This window comes from Talpa europaea, assembly GCF_964194135.1.
Source record: "Talpa europaea genome assembly, chromosome: 15".
Classification (NCBI taxonomy): Eukaryota; Metazoa; Chordata; class Mammalia; order Eulipotyphla; family Talpidae; genus Talpa; species Talpa europaea.
The window spans coordinates 12,828,860-12,851,456 of NC_140083.1; the positions used below are offsets into that span (position 1 = coordinate 12,828,860).

The 22,597-nt window shown below is 45.0% G+C and overlaps 1 protein-coding gene across 1 annotated transcript in view; it reads right to left on the reverse strand.

Moving 5' to 3' along the window:
- The window catches only part of DRAM1 (DNA damage regulated autophagy modulator 1), a gene marked incomplete at both ends in the record, with an annotated part of 31,957 nt that extends 11,573 nt beyond the window's left edge, over positions 1-20,384 (reverse strand). The window contains 3 exons of the mRNA XM_084255645.1: positions 1,083-1,225; positions 3,806-3,873; positions 20,254-20,384. Of these exons, the coding sequence (XP_084111771.1) occupies positions 1,083-1,225; positions 3,806-3,873; positions 20,254-20,384 (342 nt within the window). The remainder of the gene's footprint in view (positions 1-1,082; positions 1,226-3,805; positions 3,874-20,253) is intronic.
- Positions 20,385-22,597: the final 2,213 nt, after the last annotated feature.

The following is a 22,597-nucleotide window of genomic DNA, read 5'->3' on the forward strand; positions in this document are numbered from 1 at the left end:
GTGATTCCATGATGCCCACGTGGTGCAGGCTGAACAAGTCTCTGACACTGGTCTGACTTTATGCAGGAGTGGGCTGCAGGCCTGAGGACATGACTTTCCCAGGTCAGTACCTAGCGCAGGCATGTGCCCTAGCAGCCACTCACGGCAAAGGCTCTCATCCTCCTGTCAAAACAAGCATCACACGAGATCATCCCACCTCAGATGCAAGGAAAGTGACGAGGAGCCCCGGGCAGAACAAAATGTCAGCCTGGGATAATTACCTCTCTGCTGCCACTCGGGGAGAGTGGGTGAGGCTCCCTGATAAAATGAGGATGACCAAGTGCAGACGCTGCCACTGGCAGTGCCTCACTGAATCCTGTCATAACGCTACAGAGGTGAGTGCTGTACTACAATTAGTATTCATTGGAAATGCAACAAATATTTGTAAAATGTTAAATATTGTTTTCATAGACAAAAAGGGCTCAGGCTTCTTGAAGAGAGACCTTGGCACAAACAGGAATCCACAAATCAGAATAAAACAAGCAGGTTTCTTTTTTCCCCCAAACACTTGACACAGTGAGACTTTATTGAGAAGACTCCATAGGGGTGATCACATAAGTTCATCTGCAACAGTGGAGTCACATGTTGGTTCTGCAATTAGCTGATTGTGAGCAAGTGGTTTCACCTCCAGGGCCCTGTATCTTCATTTGCAAAAGGGTAGAACTGGTATACACACACACACACACACACACACACACACACACACGTGCTCACAAATGTTTTCATGCTCAGTGAAATCGCGACAATGAAGGAGTTCTGATACAGCAAACTCATGGGGAACACAGGGCACCACAGAGCCCACAGCCTTATTCAAAACCCATTTGCTTACAAACATGCACTCTCATTTTTCCCAAGTTCTAGATGGGGCTGACCTGCAAATGTTAAAGATCACTTTCTAAAAAGCAAACTATCCCAATTGTTGTAAACCCATCCATTACTGGATAGCAGCCCAGGCACCAGAGTGCTCCCGGAGCTCTTGCTTCTCTCCTGCAGACACACACACTCCAGTCACCTCCACCCCTTGAGAAAGTTTCAGGTCATACCTGGAAATTGGCGACAATGCCCATTCCGATGCAGCCCACCAGGCCAAGGACTAGTGACACCAGGTTAAAAACAGGAGTGCTAAAATAGCTGGTCTGATTTTGCTTCTCTACTATTTTATATCTTGTATACATTGTGGCTGCACCTGCAAGAGAGATTTTGGTGATTTTTATTATTTGACTTTTTAGGATGAAAGATATAGGAGTGGGTTTTGTGTTGGTTCATTAAAATTTGTATTTTCAAAGCCCTGGTTGTAGTCATGTCCCCACTTACCCACCCTGTCTGTCAATTAACCAAACATGAATTATTGTTTTGAAGAGTAATTTGTTGTAAAATTAACATCAATGAGAGCAGGGTTCTTGTCTGTCTGCTATTGTGGCCCCAACTTTAAGCACAAATGCAAAGACATCACATAGCTTATTATTACTACTATTATTATTATTCAGTTATTTGTAATTGAATGTGGAATGCATGGGTAGCTGTCAAAATTTTAGATCCAGATTCCCTTTATTTTTTTTTAAGCCAACTTTCTTAGTTGAACTTTTTTTTGGTTTATTTTTAAGATTTATTTATTTATTTATTTATTTATTTATTTATTTATTTATTTATTTATACAAGCACTGGGTACAGTCAGAAGCGCGAGAGGGTGAGAGAATTCACCAAAGCCAGAGCGGGGAGCAGAGCAGGCAGAAGGATCCTGATTCCCTTTAATTCAACAAATACACCTTCTAGAAAAGTTCAAACATCTGCAAAGATATATTTAAAAGGATGTTCACTTCAGCACTGTAAATTACAAAATCAGTAATAGCCTCAATGTTTAACAATGGGGACTGATCAAATTATGATCTAGTCCATGTGAGGGATAGCATGCATATGTGTATTTTTTTAAAGATTTATTTATGTATGCATACAAAACTGGGGTACAAGCCAGAGGTGCTGGGGGTGAGAGAATTCACCAGAGACTGAATGGGGAACAGAAAAGGTGAACTGACCAAAATACACTGCTGAGGGGAGCAGCGGATGAGACAGGAGAGGTCTGCTGTGCAATATGGGTAGCTCCCTGGCCAGGGATTGAACTTGTGCTGCAGTAGCTACGGATTGCTTCATAGTGCTGACTCTTAATCCCTTGCGCCACCAGGGAGGCCCCAGCATGCATGTTTAAAGGATAAAATAGATTTCTATGTATTGGCATAGCATATGATCATAATATTTTGCTGAACTCTTCAAACTAAAAGCTAGTAATATATCAAATCAAGATATTCCTGTCAGATTCTGTCTTGCCTCAAAACAAAAAGCTGTATTTATCACGTTAGTTGTAAAATTCTGTCTCATATCAGGACCCTGGGCAAGGATAGTGTAAGATAACCCTGGGATTGATTCGTTCTGATTTCTATTTCTGCTTGTTCAACTCCAAAACCTTGGGAGGAGACGACCACAACTGGGTGATGGGGTATAGCTTTCTCTCTATCAAGTAGGGTGAACAAACTCCAAAGCAGCCAAGTTACAATAATACACTACAATACAATGGGACAAAATACACTGTTTACATGATAGGTGCCTGACAAACTGGGCAGGGGATTATGGAAAGACAAAGAGAAAGAACCCTACATCTTACATCTCTATACCCAGTTCGCCCCATAGGAGACTAAATTGGCTTGAAAAGTTTGTTGCTATCAATTGCAAACTCAGGTGCATTTGAAGAATTGAAAAGAATCATACCTGAGTGGGAGACAAATGATTCCTTACTTCACCTTTCCTTTTCCTCTACCAGCACCTTAGCCAAGGTGCTTCATGAGTATCCAGGGCCCCTGGAGTGCTAGTTCACGATGCATATTCCTGGGTCCCACTCCCAGGAGTTCTGAGTGGACCTGCAGTGTGGCCCCAGAACATACATTTTAACCAGCACCACAACTGATTTCCATGGAAGTTGCCTTCAGAACACATTTTGAGAAACCTGAGCTTATGCAGTATGTGCCTTTGGCTTACACAAATGCTTTGCATATAAATCACAATTTTAAAAAATCAGGGGCCTCCCTGGTGGCACAAGGGGTTAAGTCTCAGCACTATGAAGCTATGGGCAGCCATTGCAGCACAAATTAGATCCCCGGCCAGGGAGCTGACCCACAAGGTGCAGCAGACCTCTCCTGTCTCACCCGCTGCTCCCCTCAACAGTGTATTTCAGTAAATCTGCCTGTTCTGTTCCCCACTCTGTCTCTGGTGAATCCTCTCACACCCCCGCATCTCTGGCCTACACCCCAAATATATGCGTAAATAAAATAAATCTTTTTAAAAAATCAAGTAACATTTAAAATCCATTTCAAAATCCTGTGGCAAATTACCACATGAAGTGAGGAATAGTTCAATTATGTGGCCATAAGTCACAGTGACAGCACAAATTTACAATTGAAAATGTTGTGACTTTGAAAAATGTACATACACCAAGAGTAAACCCTTCTCTGAACTGTGCGTAACAACGCATCACGGAGGTTCATCAGTGGTAACAAACCTGCACGCCGGTGGGGGATGCTGATAATGAGGGGGTAGTATGTGGTGGTTGAGAGACAAGGGCATACATCAGAAATTTCTTCCTTTCACTCAATTTTTCTATGAACTTAAAATAGTTCTAAAAAAATAAAGTTGGATAAAATCAATAATTATGCACAAACTGTAAGTAACATATCGATCTCACTTCACTTGGGATTTATAATAATGACTGTGTACTTACCCAGGAATGCAGAGAAGTTTATCATAAATCCAAAAATACCACTCTCTGGAGGTGTTGTTCCTGTGTCACTGAGAAAGAAACGTCCACATTATTAAATAGGAATTCAGGGTGAAGCGTGGTGACCTGAGATGAGCAGCCTGGGGGTCTTGGTAACACCCTTTTGCTCAATTCCTGGCATGCAATTTAGTCCCTGGTATGAATCTTGCTTCATGTTAGACCATGTACCGCCATGAGGCAGAATGGACCTGGGGGGTCCCATGACTACCGACTCTTAACTCACTCCTTGGTATGCAACTATAGGACTCACTTCTTGGTGTGTAACTGTTGCGGAGCAGCCCCGATATAAAACGGGTTGCCTGGCTGTGGGTCCTCACCCGTGCGCTTAAAAGGGACTTATTAATACTCCACTACAGGCACACACAAGAGGTTAATGAAAGGTTTATTTACAAGGGAAAGGGAATTGAGGAAATGTACAACTCAGGGAGAAAATAGGGAAATAAAGTCTTTAATGCGTCCTACCCGATCCGCCGACCTGGAAACCCAATGGCACACTCAGAGCTGGACTAGCGCTGTGAGCTGGCGGAGAGCCAAAAAGGGAACCCCACCCTCCCCCACCCCCGCCACCCCCGCCAAAGCCCACGTGTCTGGTTTTATAGCAAACCTGGCTGCTTAACCCCACCCTCAGTTTCTAGCAACCTTCCCTTTGGTGGTGATGGGATTTGTCTTTCCCAATGTCCTGATGGCTTTGGTCTGGGGTGGGGGTGGAGTCCACAAAGCCTGCATGGAATTAGCTTTAGGACATCCTTTCCCCCTAACATAGCCACATCACATCTGACCATGCACAGCTGCCAAGGCAAGCCCATCCAGAACCTTGTAGAAACTGAAAGTGTATATAAGACCCTGACTGCCTACAAATGGGACTCAGCCTTTGGATGCAAACCCCCTGAGTGAGCATCAGTGCATTAAACCTGCCTCTTGTTAGCCTGGTGTCTAAGTTTCCTTTGTGCCATATTACCAAGGCAACAGATAATCAGCAGGTTTTATACTGTATTTCTTCTAGGTATTTGACCACTTTGAATTCCAAAGAGTTGGCCTGATTTTGTGCTAAGGAATTTTTATGTGGCCCTTTATTTTTTCTATCCTGAGCAATTTATATGTGACTATTTTCCATTGTAAAAAGTTAGGAAATGTTTAAAGTGAACAGTGGTGGCTGTTCTCAAATGATGAAACCCAATAAACTGGATTGTGTTCATTCTCAGTGAAGAACTGTCACTATTTTGAAGGAAAAAAAAAAACTGATCTAAAATGCATCTGAAAAACTTAGAAGTAGGATGTTAAATACACATCCTTTTTATTTTTTAACAGTTTGACTTATGCACAAGAGTTGACACAGCCAAAAATATGATGGGAAGCTAAACTATATTATTAATCCCCATTATTACTTTTTGAAACAATTGGGTATTGAAAGTATATTAATTGCAGTTGATGAAATAGTTTAACAAAAAATAGTTCCTATAAAATGTTTTTTAGGAGCAGCCCATGAGAACATTAATCACAGGAGCTAGAAAGTCAAATGTGGCTGACATGCTGTTTTTAACCCACTAATGTCATGGTTTACATTTTTAATCCTTTCGAGCTGGTCATGGAAAGCAACAGTTTAAAACTGATGACAGGGGTCTCCCTGGTGGCGCAAGGGGTTAAGCACAACACTATGACGCTGTCTGCAGCCTCTGCAGCACCTGAGTTCGATCCCCAGCTGGCCAGGGAGCTACCCACATGGCACAGCAGACCTCTCCTGTCCCACCCGCTGCTCCCCTAGGCAGTGTGTGTCAGTATATCCGCCTGTTCTGCTCCCCACTCTGTCTCTGAGAAGCTACCTTCGGGTACTACCTGGAGCCAGAAATGGGAAGGAGGGGCATCCGCTCATAAGCTTGAGCAGCATTTTTGCCAGAAGACTCATTCTCATAGGGAAATGGAGTCTTTTATTCTTGACCTCAGGGTATACAAAAGCAGCTCCCAGGTGAGTCAGTGGAAAGAACCTGTTACACAAGTCAGAGAGGAAATGCCACCTACCATGAGACTGTTTCTTTGACTGTGGAGAGAGAGAGAAGGAAACAAAGAGCAAAGAGGAGACAGGGAGACATAACTGGGTGGGATGAAGATGGTCTAAGGACAGAGAGAAGCCCGGATCGAAAAACTGTCTGTCCATGATAGCAATGAACACGTGTGTCAGGGGCCGAGGTTTATCAAGTGTCCATATGACATCTCAGAATTTCAGAGTGACTTAATAGTGTTTAGCAGTACTTTTAGAATTACGCAGGCAGAACAAAGCGTTTTGCAAAGAGCCATCCCCTTTGTATTTGCTGAATGAATATAACTGGGGAAAATCAGCACTGAGGGGGGAAACTAATTAAAGATACCACTTATTGAGCATTTACTATGTATCAGGCACTATCAGGAGCTTACCATACATCACTTATTTCTTTTTTTTTTTTTTTTTTTGTGGGACCCTCACCTGTGGCCGGGGATGGAACTGGCGCTGTAAAGGCTGCAGGCAGCCTCACAACCCAGCGCTCAACCACTGTGCCACCAGGGGAACATCACTCATTTCATCCTCACAGCCCCTCCCATCCCCATGGGCTCTACATCAACCCATTTTACTGACGGGAAAACTGGGTATTCGCTTACATGTATTATTCAAGGTCACAGAGATATTAAGTAGACAAATCTAAATTCCAATTGTTAAAAATAAGACAGCTGGCCCCAAATGAAGTGATTTATGTTAAGCCCTGAGTCAGCAAACAGACTTAATTATAATTTAGGTCTCCCCTAAATGGAATCTTACACCAGTGAATCAGGAACCACCTGATTAGCACTGGTTCATTTATCTGCTAGACCCCAGCTCCCTTCTGCATATAAAAGTTTTTTTTACAGTTCCTTGGAGCTCCTCTGTCTGCTAGAATGAATGCTGCCTGCTTCATAAATCCTTGAATAAAGTCAATGGATCTTTAAAATGCACCCGATTGAATTTTTCTTAACACAATCCAGATATCAGACTCCCTGACATTCCAGCCCCCACTGTAAGAGCAAGCAAGGAACAAAATTAACAGGAGGATTGGGGGTAAGAGACTGAATACTGATGCTAGTAAAAGCTAGTAAAATTAGCATAGGCCAATTTCCATAGTCTAAATGCTCCTACAGTGTCAAAATTCAAGCTACCAAAATGACATCACTGAACATGGAGTTAGGAAGAAATGCACACAATTGGTCTCAGGAGCACATACCAGCTGGCTCTGTAACCCGAAGACCGGAGTTAGGGCCACCTGTCACCACTGAATGCCAATAAAGTAGAGACAGGAATTGAATTTTAAGGTGTACTTTAATCAGACAGCTGGCAATCTGGAAGATGGGCGAGTAACATCCTAAAGAAACCGCCTTAACATTTCATTTCCAGCTGGTTTTTCATAGTGAGTTGAACAGTCACAGTTCAGCAGTAAGCAGGCCTTCACTGCTGCCAGGAGCTCGTGATGTGCAGCCCCTGGAGCTCCTTATCACCCTCCTGGGCACTGGCCTCCAGAGTGAACTAGTGTGCTGAGGCTGGTCTTCAGATAGCACTGGCTCCCTGAATTCCACCAGAGGTATCCTTGGGCTGGAAAATTAACTCAGAGCAGACAGGCCATAAACAATTGTGTGTGCAGATTTCCTACCACGCATAGTGTCTTACCTGATCTTCCCCTCCTTCCTAGTCCCTGCCAGCTCCTGCACACCAGGGGAATGAACCATGACCATCACCTTTTTTTTTTTTTTTTTCATATTATCAGGAAGGTGTAACCTAGGCCAAGACCTTAACGCTTTTCAAATGCCATAATTTAATTGTAACACATCTTTGACAAACATTCATGACCCAAATGGATGGTAAATCTTTCTTTCAGGATTACTGAGTCTATAATACCCTCCTCATCAATGCACGGTGTCTACATCCCTACACTTGGCACTATAAAAAGGTAGTGTTGATACTACAAAAATTGGGGAAAATATTATTAAGCTGCATTAATAACCAGGTGTGGAATGCAGCACATCTTTTTTTAACTTTTTGATTTGTTGCCTTAATTAACTATGAAATTAATTCACCTATCAACAAAATATTTATGAGACACCTACCATGTGTTAGACACAATCTAAATCAAATCCCCTGGCCTATCAGGTAAGAATGCTCAGCTGGTGATTTATTTCCATTAGGTTACATCATGGCACCTACAATGTAATTGGTGTAATTTGCTCAGGATAACTTTCCAAGCCAGCAAGTGAAAATGTGGACATTTCTAAGAAATTTTAAGAATAGTAGTGGTTACCTAATAAAAATGAAATGCTCTCTTACTTCAAAATGTTCTTTTCTATCTTCCAGTCTCTGAGCTAATATGTTACATCATAGACAAATACTGCATCACATCTTCCTGATATTGGAACCCAGATGAGCTTATAAGCGTAACACCAAAAGGACACCAAGTGGGTACCCTCTTTTTATTTTTTTTAACTCAACCTAAATGATTTCATTATGCAAAGGCAGAGATATATAGTATTTGGTAGGCAGAGCTACACTAGGGTGCCCAACTGAGGAAACCAGTAGCCTCCCAACCTAGCAGAAGTAGCCTCCACCCAACTCCCACCACATGACTCTATACCACAGGCTTAAACAATATATTCTGACCTCACTCCAGGCCCCCACCCACCTCCTCCTGCCTCCTTGTAAATGAGGTGCTTCCTGAAAACTGCAAGGGAGTAAAGAACTAATTGCTTATTTGCATGTGGTTTAGAAAGCACTGAGGTTGTTATGTATACATACAGATGTTTCTAGGGTAGGTTTTGCCTAGGAAGTCAATTTACATCCCTATTTTCTTTATTTTCATCTCAAGTTAAACTGACCATAAAAATTCCAAGTTGCTTGTCTAACTATCTCCAAACTAATTGATGACTCTCAAAGGAATGAAAACAATGCAAAGAGGGTGTGATGATAATATACCCTAGGTGGAATGTTATTGTTGAAATCATGAGCCTGGAGTCATGGCTGAATGGAGGGACAGAGACAAGATTGTTCAATTCTCCTAAAATCCTAGCCCAATCTTTGGAAGGCTAATCAAAGCACAGAATCTAAAAACAGGGGCCTCCCTGGTGGCCTAGGGGGGTTAAGTCTCAGTGCTATCACAGCTGCATCTGAGTTCAATCCCGGCCAGGGAACCCACATATGGCACAGCAGACCTCTCCTGTCTCACCCGCTGCTCCCCTCAGCAGTGTATTTCAGTAGATTTGCCTTTTCTGCTCCCTACTCTGTCTCTGGTGAATCCTCTGATCCCCCCACCACCGCCTCTTGGCTACTCCCCAGCTCTTCTGCACCAAAAAATAAATAAATAAATCTAGAAAAAATACCACAGGAAACCATTATTTCCTTACAATATTGAAATATCTTATTTCAAAGAAGTACAAGAGTTATTTTACTAAATACTTTTAGTTATTAGAATTAACTTTTTGGCAGCTTCACTTGGTGATTCTTCTAGAGTGGGAGGAACCATAGAACTATTTTTCAACTATTTTTAAACTTAAAAAGAATTTCCTACTGTTAAAAATAGAACAGACCCAAAATGGAATCCTTCAAACCCAGCCACCACACAGACAAAGACCTCCTGTCACTGCAATCTCAACCTTTTCCAGAGGTGCCATCCTACACCAATCAATCAGGAGTTCCCCTATGGGCACCTGCAAGGTCATCTGCAAGACAAGACACCTTCCCTACTTTCCCCTGAAATAATCTTTCCTGGTGCTAAGAACCTCGTCCCACCTTCTTTTTTCTATAAATACTCCCCATCTCGTGTTAAGTACCTCTTAAGAGTTGGGAATTGTGCCCCATCTCTGATGGGGATACAAAGATGAAATAACTCACTGCCTTCAAGAAGCTTAATCTCCAACTGATTCAAATACTCTTTGATTCAATACATAGTTGCCAATTACATTCCTTATAACAGGTCATTTGAACATAGTTGTAATAGGATGGTCCCCAGGAAAAGGGGGGGTTCCAGGGCCTCCCTGGTGGCACAAGGGGTTCAGTCACAACACTATGAAGCTATCTGCAGCCAGAGTTCCTTCCCTGGCCAGGGAGCTACCCACATGGCACAGCAGACCTTTCCTGACTCACCCCCTGCACCCCTCAGCAGAGTATTTCAGTCAATCTGCCTGTTCTGCTCCCCACTCTGTCTCTGGTGAATCCTCTCATCCCACACCTCTGGCCTGTACCCCAGTTCTTGTATACATAAATAATTATGGAAGGGTGGAGCTGAACAGGGAGGAGAGGAAGGTGGACAAGAGACTGGAGGAAGGGAGGAAGCAGGAGGGAGAACAAAAAGGATACCTGGAGGAGGCACGTGGAGCAGAGAGACATGGGGAGAAGCTGCACCTGCTTCTTGGACTGGTTGAAACATGTGGGTGAGAGACCTGTGGGGAGGTTAACAAGGGCAGCTTTTATCTTGATTTTTCCCTTCTGTCCCAGATGTGCAGGGCCCTTCTGCCCTGTTTTTATGGGTCCCCACCAGAAAGTGTCTTAATCTTGAGGCAGGCTTCTGGGTCTCAGTGGCCCTGCTTGGACAAACCCATAAGGGGATGGGTGCTTGATTTGGGAACTTTATTCTTTGTCTTTTCTTTGTTGTACACTAATAGTGTTAAAGTTCCTTTCCATTAAAGATTTTTTTTTAATTTTTTTTTAAAGATTTATTTATTTGTTTATACATGCACTGGGTACAGTCAGAAGCGCGGGAGGGTGAGAGAATTCACCAGAGCCAGAGAGGGGAGCAGAGCAGGCAGAAGGACCGAAGTACACTGCTGAGGGGAGCAGCGGGCGGCAGGAGAGGTCTGCGCACCATGTGGGACCCTCCTCTGGTGGCCGGGGAGCAGCCGGGGATCGAACCGGCGCTACAGAGGCTGCAGGCAGCTTCGCAAACCAGCGCTCAACCGCTATGCCACTGGGGAGGCCTTCATTAAAGATCTTATGCACTAGAGTATATTTTGTCTCGAAGCAGCAGATGGCAGAACCTATTTAGAGAGGGCAGGTTTGTGGGTTCTGGGGCACCTCTCTCCCTGCCCTGTGACATAAGTGATAAATAAAACAGAAAAGTTCACTTCCTTTGGGAACTTATATTCATGTAGGGGGACAGAGCAAAAAATCATCTAGGAGTGATGAGTTCTGTGAAGAAAGGGACGTCTGGATAAGGGAACTGAGAGGAGGGAGAATCTACTTGAGATAGGGTGATCTGCAAAAAGTGCTTGTACAGAGATCTGAATGAGGTAGATAATTTGGGCCAGGAGAATTATAAGCAGAAGGAACAGCAAAATGCAAACAAAGCTCCAAGTAACTGTAAGGAAGTGGGTGTGGCTGGAGAGAAGTGAGCAAAGTGACTGTGTGTGTGTGTGCATGTGTGTTTACACACACAACATACTCATGTTTGTGGGGAAGAAGGTTATGGAAAGACATAACCTAACCAGGCAATGTTAATATTAGCATGATGGGACATCACTGAGGGCTGAGAGCAGGGAAATGGTAGGAACTTGATTGATGTTTTTAAAGGATGTAATGAGAAAAAAAAATTATAAAGGGTCTAGTGTAGACCAGGGAGAACGTTAGGAAGTTATTTCAAAAGTTTGTCCAGATATGACAGTGGTTGAGATCAAGGTAAGAGATAATAAGAGGTGAGAGTCAGAAAGTTCGTTGAGGGGAGTCTTTAGAAACCATCCCTGTTTGGACTATAGCTGCTATATTACAATGAAAAATACCAATTACCCATTTTTCAGCATTTCCACTTGGTCAGGCACATCTTATTTAGCTTTCACAACAATATAAGGAAAGCATTGATTACCACCATTTTAAAGATAACTGAGTCTTAGAAAAGTAACTTGCTCAAGGTCACATAATAGATGGGGAAGCCACACCATGCTTGGAGAGCTGCCCGATTTCACTGGAACTTTTTCTGCTCTGCTACAGTAGGTTTCTTCTGATGATATGATAATACATCATTTCCATGAAAGTTTACAGTATTGTGGATCTACAACCAGATCTGATTCCCTCCAGAGTCACAAGTGCCCCTGGCATGCAAGAACTCTGCAAAGCAAGCTCCTGACCAACTGCAACACAGTTATTATCAGAGGACCGTCAAATGGAGCACCTTGTTCAGGAAGTTGAAGTTGAGTCCATATATTTAAAAATTGGCAGTCCAAGGGTCTCCCTTGTGGTACAGGGGTTAAAGACACAGCGCTATCAAGCTATCACCAGCCACTGCAACATGAGTTCCATCCCCGGCCAGAGAGATAACCCACATGGCATAGCAGACCTCTCCTGTCTCACCCACTGTTCCCCTCAACAATATGTTCCAGTAAATCTGCCTGTTCTGCTCCCCACTCTGTCTCTGGTGAATCCTATCCCCCCTTGCACCTCTGGTCCACACCCCAGTTATTGTATGCATAAATAAATCTTTTTAAAAAATGAATGAAAATTGGCAGGCCAGAATGCACCACTTTATGGGGAGGAGAGGGTATTGGAATTTGATGTTACACACACACACACACACACACACACAAATTGGTTCAGAAGTTGAACAAGTCAAATACTACATTCATCACCTCAATTCATTTTCAGGCTGTGAGAGTTTGGGACCTTCAATTGTCTTACTATGCTTTTCTTAGAATCAACTTATTTGGGTGTGCTTTATTAAAGTAGAAATTATTACAAGAATGACACTTTTCTAGTTTAAAGCTTCATATGGTATGGCTGCCTTTTTATTCTTGTGACACTGAGACTTCGAGATAGCGTGAACACCACAATGTAAACACTGGGGTGTCATTAACATCATGATAAGAGTCTGGGGCCTTATTATCTGATTTTTTTAAGATTTATTTATTTATGCATATAAGAACTGGGGTGTAAGCCAGAGATGTGGGGGTGAAAGGCTTTTCCAGAGAGAGTGGGGAGCAGAACAGGCAGATCTACTGAAATACACTGCTGAGGGGAGCAGCGGGTGAGTCGAGAGGTCTGCTGCACTCTGTGGGTAGCTCCCTGGCGGCCAGGGATCAAACTCGAACTCCAACTCCAACTCGAACTCATGCTGCAGTGGCTAGCGATAGCTTGATGGTGCTGTCTTTAACCCCTGTGCCACCAGGGAGGCCCTATCTGATTATTATCCTGGACGCCACTGCTATGTTGAACAGGGAAGCAAAAGTCACCACTGCCTGAAGTTCAATGTAGTGAGTCATGAATAAAGAAACTGACTTTAATAGGAAACCATCAGAAAGTATATGAACACATTCGCACCACAAACATACAAACATACCTGCATTTGCTTACCTGTTGATGGAGGCCAAGGCCATTGCATGACTATGGGTTCACTGTCACAAAAACCACAACTGCTCTGAATACCTTTCTCTTCCAGTTTTGGTTTCTTTAAAGTACAGGGAAATCTTTTTCTTTTTTTCAAGATTTATTTTTATTTATTTATGCATACAAGAACTGGGGTACAGGCCAGAGGTGTGGGGGTGAGAGGATTCACCAGAGACAGAATAAAGAGTAGAACAGGCAGATCTACTGAAGCACCACACTGCTGAGGGGAGCAGGGGGCGAGACAGGAGATGTCTGCTGCGCCATGTGGGTTAGCTCCCTGGCTGGGGATCGAACTCTTGCCACCATGGCTGGTGATAGCTAGATAGTGCAGAGACTGAAACCCCTGCACCACCAGGGAGGCCCTAAAGTAGAAGGAAATCTTAATGATACTTTGGAAGCAATTGGAGAGCAGAATTCTCATTTCTCAGCTTTCATAAATCTTTACATTTCTCATATCCACAACTATTTAGACTGCAAATTTTTGACAGCATGTCTCTTGCATTTCAAAGCATTCTACCGAGTTTTCTTAGAAATTACAATTCTCATCCTTCATTCACAAACCAATAGTTTATGTATATTGAGTTAAATCACACAATTACAATTTAAAAAAACACAAGTGGCATAGACACAATTGGCAACAAACACATTGGCACTTAATAAGCATACCAGACAAAAGGTGAGGGAGGACAGCAAGCAGCCCAGAGAGTGGGCACAGCCTGGAGGGGTTCCGGGGACCACCGGCTTCAGTCTGTATAGTTTTCGGAGAATGAGGATATTAGTTAACCCAGCAAGATAATTAAGTTGAGGCTTCTGCTATATTCACAAATAAACAAATCACTTGTAAAATGAGTCGTCACCCAAATAGCCTTTCCTATTTAACACCAGCATTTACCCAGACCAATGGGGACTGATAAGATTAATAGCAAATGCATATAGAAATCTTGTATTATGTTCTTAAAGCTGGATGTCAATGAGTTCTGAGTCAGTTCATATATTTTTCCTAAGGGAGGTGCTATTATAATTAACTCATAGAGAATCAGAAAGAAGTAAAACTTGTCAAAGTCTGAGAGCTGGAACACATGGTGGCGTTGCTTTCTAACAGTCTGCTCCAAACTGTTCCCTGATCTACCACACTGTGTCCCCTCTCAGTATGATTAACAAATGTTGTAAATATTCAACAATGTTAAGTCAGATTGGCTACAAAGGGAGGTTACAAATCTTGCAAAACCCGGAGGGTTTCAGGAAGTCCATAGAATTGGTGTCAGAGAATGGCGGAAAGGCAAAGTTAATGAACAGTGAATACTGGCAGAATCAGCAAGCAATTGGAGGAGGAAATTAATATGAGGAATAAAACAGGCATTGTGTGTGTGTGTGTGTGTGTGACCCTCGCCGGTGGCACTCAACCTCTGCGCCACCAGGGGAGGCCCCAAGCATTTTTTTAAAAGGCCCACTTGATATGAATTATCTTAGCATTGGACCAATATTTATTAAGCATCTACTATGGCTTGGGTGTCTGGCACCGCCATAAATGCTGGGATGCAGCATTGAACAAACTCTGAGTCTCTACCCTCATGGAATGGATATTTTGTGGGGTTTTTTTTAAGATTTATTTATTTATGCATATAAGAGCTGGGGTACAGGCCAGAGGTGTGGAGGGTGAGAGGATTCACCAGAGATAGAGTGGGGAACAGAACAGGCAGACTGACTGAAATACACTGCTGAGGGGAGCAGCGGGCAAGTCAGGAAAGGTCTGTTGCGCCATGTGGGTAACTCCCTGGCCGGGGATGGAACTCGTGCTACAGTGGTTGTGGAAATCTTCACAGATTGCGTCTTAACCCCTGTGCCAACAAGGAAGCCCCTTTTTTGCTTGCTTTTTGTTTTATTTTAATTTTTAAAGATTTTTTTATTTATTTATGCATACAAGATATGGGGTATAGATCAGAGGTATGGGAGGGTGGCAAGAATTCACCAGAGTCAGAGTGGAGAGCACAATAGGCAGATGTACTGAAATACACTGCTGAGGGGAGCAGTGGGCGAGACAGGAAAGGTCTGCTGTGCCATGTGAATAACATGCTACATTTGTAGCAGTGCAACCAATTCCCCTAAAACATGTACAATAAACATAATTAAACATTTTTGTGTCTTTTCATTTTGTTTTGTTCTTTATAAGAAGTGCTCGTTACAGTGAATTGTGTTCGTTTTAAGAATGAGCATGTAGTTGTGATTTAATAGGTTTTGTGATTGTGTTAACTAAACACAATATGAAATAATTCTCCTGGCTTTTAGATTCCGTTTGGGAGCTCAAAACCCAACTTCTTTCACTTCGTTACTATGCCATTGGGTCCCCATTCTCAGGTAGCTAATTCTAGGTAACTGGGATTTCTGAAACCAGTTGTTCAGCAGTTTGCGGTCGTGAGTAAGAACAATGGGAGTGGCCCAACACCACAACCTACCCAGCAGACAGGACTGACTGAAAAAGTGAGCCTGGTATGAATAAAAGGCAAAGGCAAAGCCAGAAGTCAGAATGGTGATAGAATACTCTGGAAGCATGAGACACAAACAAGCCAAAAAAGATATAAAAAGAGAATGGCTTGCCAACTGAGAGAAGTTAGTAAGCAAACCTGATTCAAGATAGCCTGAGAAATTTGGTCACAGAGGAAATACAAGAAACTACAACAGTTCAGCAAACTGAGCATCATGGTATTCCTGAATATGGTCATGGAAAAATTGAAACCAATTCTGTGATGTGGTCTTGGTGTCCTTGCGTTAATGGTTTTATAATACAGAAAAACTGCATTGTGAGACTCAACTTGCTGAATTTGGTGACTGACACTTCCTGCTTTCAATTTAATTGTCTGACAGGAAACCCATCGAGATGGCTAAAATGTAAATACATACAAAAAGATATGCCAGGTTTGCAAGGTAGCCCCCTTTGGATGAAACTGGACAAAAACAAAGGATGCATGGAATTTCTCTGTATTTTTTATAACTATATATAAATCTAAAATTGTCTCAAATTTTAAAAAATCTAATGGAGGGCCTCCCTGGTGGCACAAGAGGTTAAACACCGCACTATGAAGCAATCTGCAGCCTCTGCAGCACAAGTTCGATCCCCAGTCGGCCAGGGAGCAACCCACATGGTGCAGGAGACCTCTCCTGTCTCGCCTGCTGCTCCTCTCAGCAGTGTATTTCAGTCAATCTGCCTGTTCTTTTCACCACTCTGTCTCTTGGGAGTCCTCTCACTCCCCCCATCTCTGGCCTGTACCCCAGCTCTTGTATGTATAAATAAATAAAATCTTTAAAAAATAAATAAATAAATAATAAAAAATCTAGTGAAAAAACCCTATAGCAGGTAAAGTTTTATTTCTATTCTTATTCCCCATCTACTAAGCTCTGGCTGACCAAGACACCCTCTTCTCTCACTTTTACTAATCTCTTTATGCAGGAAAATACAAATACACACACACACCCAGGATAACATACTTTGTTTTGCATCTTGCTTTTCCCCATGTAACAATGTTTGGGAGATTTTTCCATGTCAATGTATCAATTTAAAGAGACTTCTTTGTATAAAGAAATATTCTTTGAATAAGCCATCTTTATTTAGCCTGCCCACTACTGATGGATATTTGTATTACTTACAACCTTTTTTTATTAAAAATACAATGTTAGGGCCTTCCTGGTGGCGCAAGGGGTTAAGACACAACCTATGAAGCTATCCGCAGCCACTGCAGCATGAGTTCGATTCCTGGCCAGCCAGGGAGCAACCCACATGGCGCAGCAGACCTCTCCTGACTCGCCCCGCAGCTCCTCTCAGCAGTGTACTTCGGCCAATCTGCCTGTTCTGCTCCCCGCTCTGTCTCTGGTGAATCCTCTCACCCACCCCCCACACCTCTGGCCCGTACCTCAGCTCTTGTATGCATAAACAAATAAATTTTTTACAAAATACAATGCTAAAAAATAAAAGCAATGCTAAGAGTAACCTTGTAGGAATATGAACAACCTTGTAGGAATATGTCGTTATGACACACAATGGCCAAGTCCCTCCAGAGTGATCACATCAATTTACTTTCTCATCAGCAATAAATGAAAACCTGTTTCCCCAAAGCCTCACCAATAGAATTGTTGCATCAAATATTTGGGATTCTGCTAATTCAGCCAATGAAAAATGCCATCAGTAAATTAGAATTTTAATTTTTATTCTATTCATGAAGTTTAGCATCTTTCCATTTATCCCGTATACTGAGGAATAATATTAGGAGGAGAAAGTGTCTGATAAAGAAGCTGAGTTCGAAAGTTACACTGGAAGGAAGCCCTTCCAAAGTTCTGGCTCTTATTTGAAATGAAATGGCTCTTATTTAAAGTGTTCAACTTTTGGGCCTCCCCGGTGGCGCAGCGGTTGAGCGCTGGGTTGCGAAGTTGCCCGTGGCCTCTGCGGCGCCGGTTCGATCCCCGGCTGCTCCCCGGCCACCAGAGGAGGGTCCCACATGGCGCGCAGACCTCTCCTGCCGCCCGCTGCTCCCCTCAGCAGTGTACTTCGGTCCTTCTGCCTGCTCTGCTCCCCGCTCTGGCTCTGGTGAATTCTCTCACCCACCCGCGCTTCTGACTGTACCCAGTGCATGTATAAACAAAACAAACAAACAAACAAACAAATAAAACATGCCTCTATAAAAAAATAAAGTGTTCAACTTTAAAAAAAAAAAAAAGCAGAACCTCAGATGAACATCATCATTGCATGAAAGAGGGTTCATCCTGAATGTCTTCAACCACCAAACTTAATGACCTTATCAAGTCTTCCCCAAAGGAATCTGCACTATCTTGGGGGTGGGGGAGCAAGGAACTGAATGGCCAGTAAGTGCCTAGGAACTACTATTCAACAAAATGTTGAGTCTTCATAGCACTCACATTTGAGAGAGGAAGACATGTACTCAACATAGTAAATCAGTAAATCATAGTTTGTTAGAAGGTGACACGCTGTGTAGTGAATAACACTGGATATGGGGGAGTCAGGGGCCCTTGGGTGCAATTATAAGTAGGGCAATCAGGGACAGCCTCACTGAAATGATAGCATTTAAACAAAAGAGGAGGTAAGTAGGAAAGCCTGGAGATAATCTGGTGGAAAAACAATCTGGCAGAGGCACAGCCAGTGCAAAGGCCAAGAGGAGCAGGTGTGCCTGAGACATCCAAGACACAAGGGATCCCAGAATGTCTAGAGAGGAGGGGGCTGGGAGTAGGAGAGAGTAGAAGGCATTGAGATCAGATGAGTTACGGGAAATGAAGTCGAACACTTCTAGCCACGGGGACTGATCCGGCATTTTTCTGATCACTTCCTAAGTTATGTTCTTATCTGCATCTTGCCCAAGCCCCAAAGAACTTAGTTTTTTTTCTAGGAGGGGCTAAGGGAAGCCAGTTCTTCAAATGCTCATGTAGGCAGAGAGCAGACAATGCTAAAGCCCTGGGCACAGGTATGCAAGCATCATTCGTGTTTGTTGTTTGTAGGTAGAAAAGGAACAAATCGCATGCCTTTTCTGCCTGTAATTCTGTTTTTCCTAAAGGCTTCCTCTCCTTGTTAAGTGTAAAACCCCTTCCTTGGAAGCCTGTGATTTGAACATCTCACACATGGCTGTCACCTCATTGGTCTTATCAGCTCATTTCCCCATATCTGAGTATCTTCTATTTCAAGTTCACTTTGGGGTGATAGTAATCATAACTACATCAGAAACCTCTGCAAAGACTCAAACCTTGTCTCTAAGAACCTGGCCAATGCATATCAGGTATTATCTGTTCCTGATCTTCAGATCCTAGGCCCACACGGTTACAATTTTCTCAATTAAAGGCATTTAGGGAGACAGAGGAGCTCTATCTTTTTAGACAAGTCTCAGAGGATCTATCCCTCGTCAGGAACGACAGCAATGAGATGATGGCACTTGGAACAGAGATGTGCCATGGGAAACTAAACCCCGACTTCTGCAGGCGCCCAGGACTGCACGAGCCATACTGTGTGCTAGCAAACCAGCACCATCTCTCAGATTAGCTTCTGTGCACTACTCTGTATATTGCTCTCTCCTCCCATCTTGAAACCCTAGTTGCCTAGTAGTCCACCTAGTTTCCTTTTCCTCACCCACAAACCAAAAATCAAAATAACCAACCAACCAACCAATCAACCAACCTACCTACCAAACAAACAAAAACCCACTGCAGAACACTGCTACCAAGCAAAATGGCTGCAGGGAGGGGGCTACAATGACCAGTACAGATCCAGTACAACCAGGACAGCTCCAGAGCCGGGTGTAACACTAGTTGGAAGGATAGACCATTCTAGTGTTCAACTGCCATGGCAAGGCACAGAGCTGGCAGCCGGTGTCCTTGGCAATGAAGTGACCCTCAAGAAAGGTGGAAACCAAAGCTCATGAAAAATGACATAGTGTGATGATAAAAGATGCCACCAGTTGTTGACAACTTCAGGACTCTGAGTCGCGAGTAGGGTACCCAGAAGTGTCTTAAGCAGCTTCAACCAAGCGGACTCCAAGGACCCGGAGGTTGCATTGGGTTGCATGGGACCGACCTGGGTGTGAATCCTGCTGCCATAATTTCCCAGCTGTGGCATCAGTATCACGTTGCTATTTCAACAGCCGCTTAACTTTCCTGGCATGAAAGCAACCAGGCACAGACTCCACGGGAATGTTGGGAAGCGAAGGTGAAGTAAGTGAGCTGTTTCATTCAGCACACACCTGGACGGGCCTCTGCCTCAGCAGGTGCCTCCCTCAGGTCCATGCCTGTTTCTGCACGGCCAGAGCAGCGTCTTCCTGCCCCATACCGGGTCCGTGGGTTCTCAATCCACCCCGAGCCCCTGCTGCTGCCACTGTCCCGTACTCACCTCTCAGGGGGAAGTCAGAACTCCCCGGCGGGCCCCCCCAGCCTGCGCACACCTCCCCGGCGGGCAGCCCTGGGGCTCTCGGCCCGACGCGCGCATCTGGATCCGAGCCCCTGGCCACCGCCCAGCGGCGCTCCCTGCGGGGTCCACCCTGGCCCTCACCTGATGTAGGGCAGGAAGGGGTTGACGTGCCCGGCGAGCACGGCGACCACGTAGGAGATGATGAAGGCGGCGGACGACCAGGTCACCAGGAGGAAGGGCACGAAGGCCATTCCCCTGAGGAAGCACAGCATCGCGCCGCCGCCCAGGGCGCACGGCGCTCGGCGGGAGCGGCACGGGGGGCTCCTCCCGGCTGCGGGGGGCGGCGCCGGCGCACGTGCGGGTGCGCCCCGCGGCGGCCACGGACGGCGGGACGGCGGCTCCGCGACGGCCGGGACGGGCCCGGCCCGGGAGGTAGGGCGAGCGCGGAGAGCGGAGCGAGGCGGCGGGCGGCGAGGCTGCGGGCCGGGGTGGGTGGGGCGCGGGCGGCCGGGCTTGTTGCGAAACCCGTGAAGTCACAGAGCGGGGGCCCCGCGGACCTGGCGCGCGCGGAGACCCGGGGCGCACGCGAAGGCGGCCCCGGCGGGGCGCGCGGCGGCCCCTGTCCTTTCGCTTTTGGTTTGCGCTCCCCCGGCGCGGCCGGCGGGGCTGGCGGGTTGGGGGGCGCGGACCCGAAAGCGAGCCCCGACGGTCCCAGCCCGGGCGGGCCACCCTGGCTCTTGCGCAACTCCCGAGCAACGGCTCAGCAACTCCCGGCCCCTCCTTGCCGCGGGGCTTCCGGGACGCCGGGCCTCGCCTCCCCCCCCCCCCCCCCCGGGCTCCCCCTCTGAGGGCTCCCCCTCCGAGGGCCCGCCGCCGCACGTCTTGGGGGACAGGGTTTGGCCTCCGCGGGTGACAACCACCCAGCCCTCGGGGATCCCTGCAGAAGTGTCCCGTGACGCTGGCCTGGCCTCGGGGCGCAGATCTGCACCTTCCTGGTTGGCCTACACCTCAAAACCCAGAATGCAGGGGCTGGTAGGGGTCGGGATGAGCAGAGCCCTGCCTGAGCTGCCCAAAGTTCTGCTTTTCACCAGAGCAGGCGTTTGAGTATTTCCTAGAAATGAAAATTCCTTTCTCGTCTCCTAGCTCGGGATAGTGCAGGCTTGGAAGGCTGACCTAAGTGGAGTTAAGGGTAACGAGACATTTCAAATCTTGCGAAAGGGATTTTGTACTCTGAGGCCCTGGCATACAGGATGATTTTTGAGGCCTAATTTAGGGATTCTGAGCCCAAGGTACTGTTACCAGGCAGGGTGAAGGGTCGTTCAAGAGCTCCACCCTTCCAGGGAACCTGGAACCTCTCCTTTCCCTGGATTCCACCCTGTTACAATCTGTGGCCTTGGTCACTGGTGACCGATCAGGTTGATTTAGCCACATACCTGCTAAGGGATAGGATTCAAAGGTTAAATAGTAACCATGTGGTCTAAGAGACTGACATATCAAAGAAAAATGAAATTACATAAAATATCGAGTAGATAGAAGAGAAAAAATTAAATAGAGATATGTCCCCTCTCCCCACTCCGGAAGAAGTTTTAGGAAGAAGTTTTCCTAATAGATGACAAAGTTTTCAAATGTAAATGATTGCTAATCAGGCAGAGGAATGTAAGACTAGCATTGCAGGTCAAGCAAACAGCAGGAGAAAATGCATGCACTGAAATTGCTTGTCTATCTGTGGCTAGAAAAAAAACGCTCCTAAGTGTAAGACAGAAAATGAGGAGGTGGGTAAAGAGGCCTCGGCTCTGAGCCCTGCTCAGAATCTTGGAGTTTTTGCTTGTTTGTTTTGCTGGCTGTCTTGCTAGTGAGGAGTGCGTAGTGTGTTGACATGTGAACAATCTTGTATTTCAGGAGATCATGTCCTTCACCCCCATCCTGAGGGAGCGCGATCCCCACAATTGAATAAAACAAAAGTTTTAAGTCAAGGCTTTTAAAAAAGTTGAAGCAACATGTTTCGATGTGCATCAATGAAAAATCGACATCTAGGGGCCTCCCTGGTGGCGCAGGGTTTAAAGACAGAGCTATCAAGCTATTGTCAGTCACTGCAGCATGAGTTTGATTCCCTGGCCAGCCAGGAAGCTGACCCGTATGGCTCAGGAGACCTTTCCTGTCTCACCCACTGCTTCCCCTCAGCAGTGTATTTCAGTAGATCTGCCTGTTCTGCTCCCCACACTGTCTCTGGTGAATCCTCTCTCTCACATATACACCCCCCATCTCTGGCCTACACCGCATAAATAAATCTTTAATCTTTGCATGCATAAATAAATCTTTAATTAAAAAAAAGGAAATTGCCATCTGTATATACTAATCAAGTTAACTACTCAAAAGTCCAATTCTGTCCTTTACCATGCACTTGTCCCCTTTTAGTCAATTTACCCATCTTCTTCCCCTTTCCTTCTGGTAACCACTGATTGGTTTTGTACTCTAAAAGTTTATT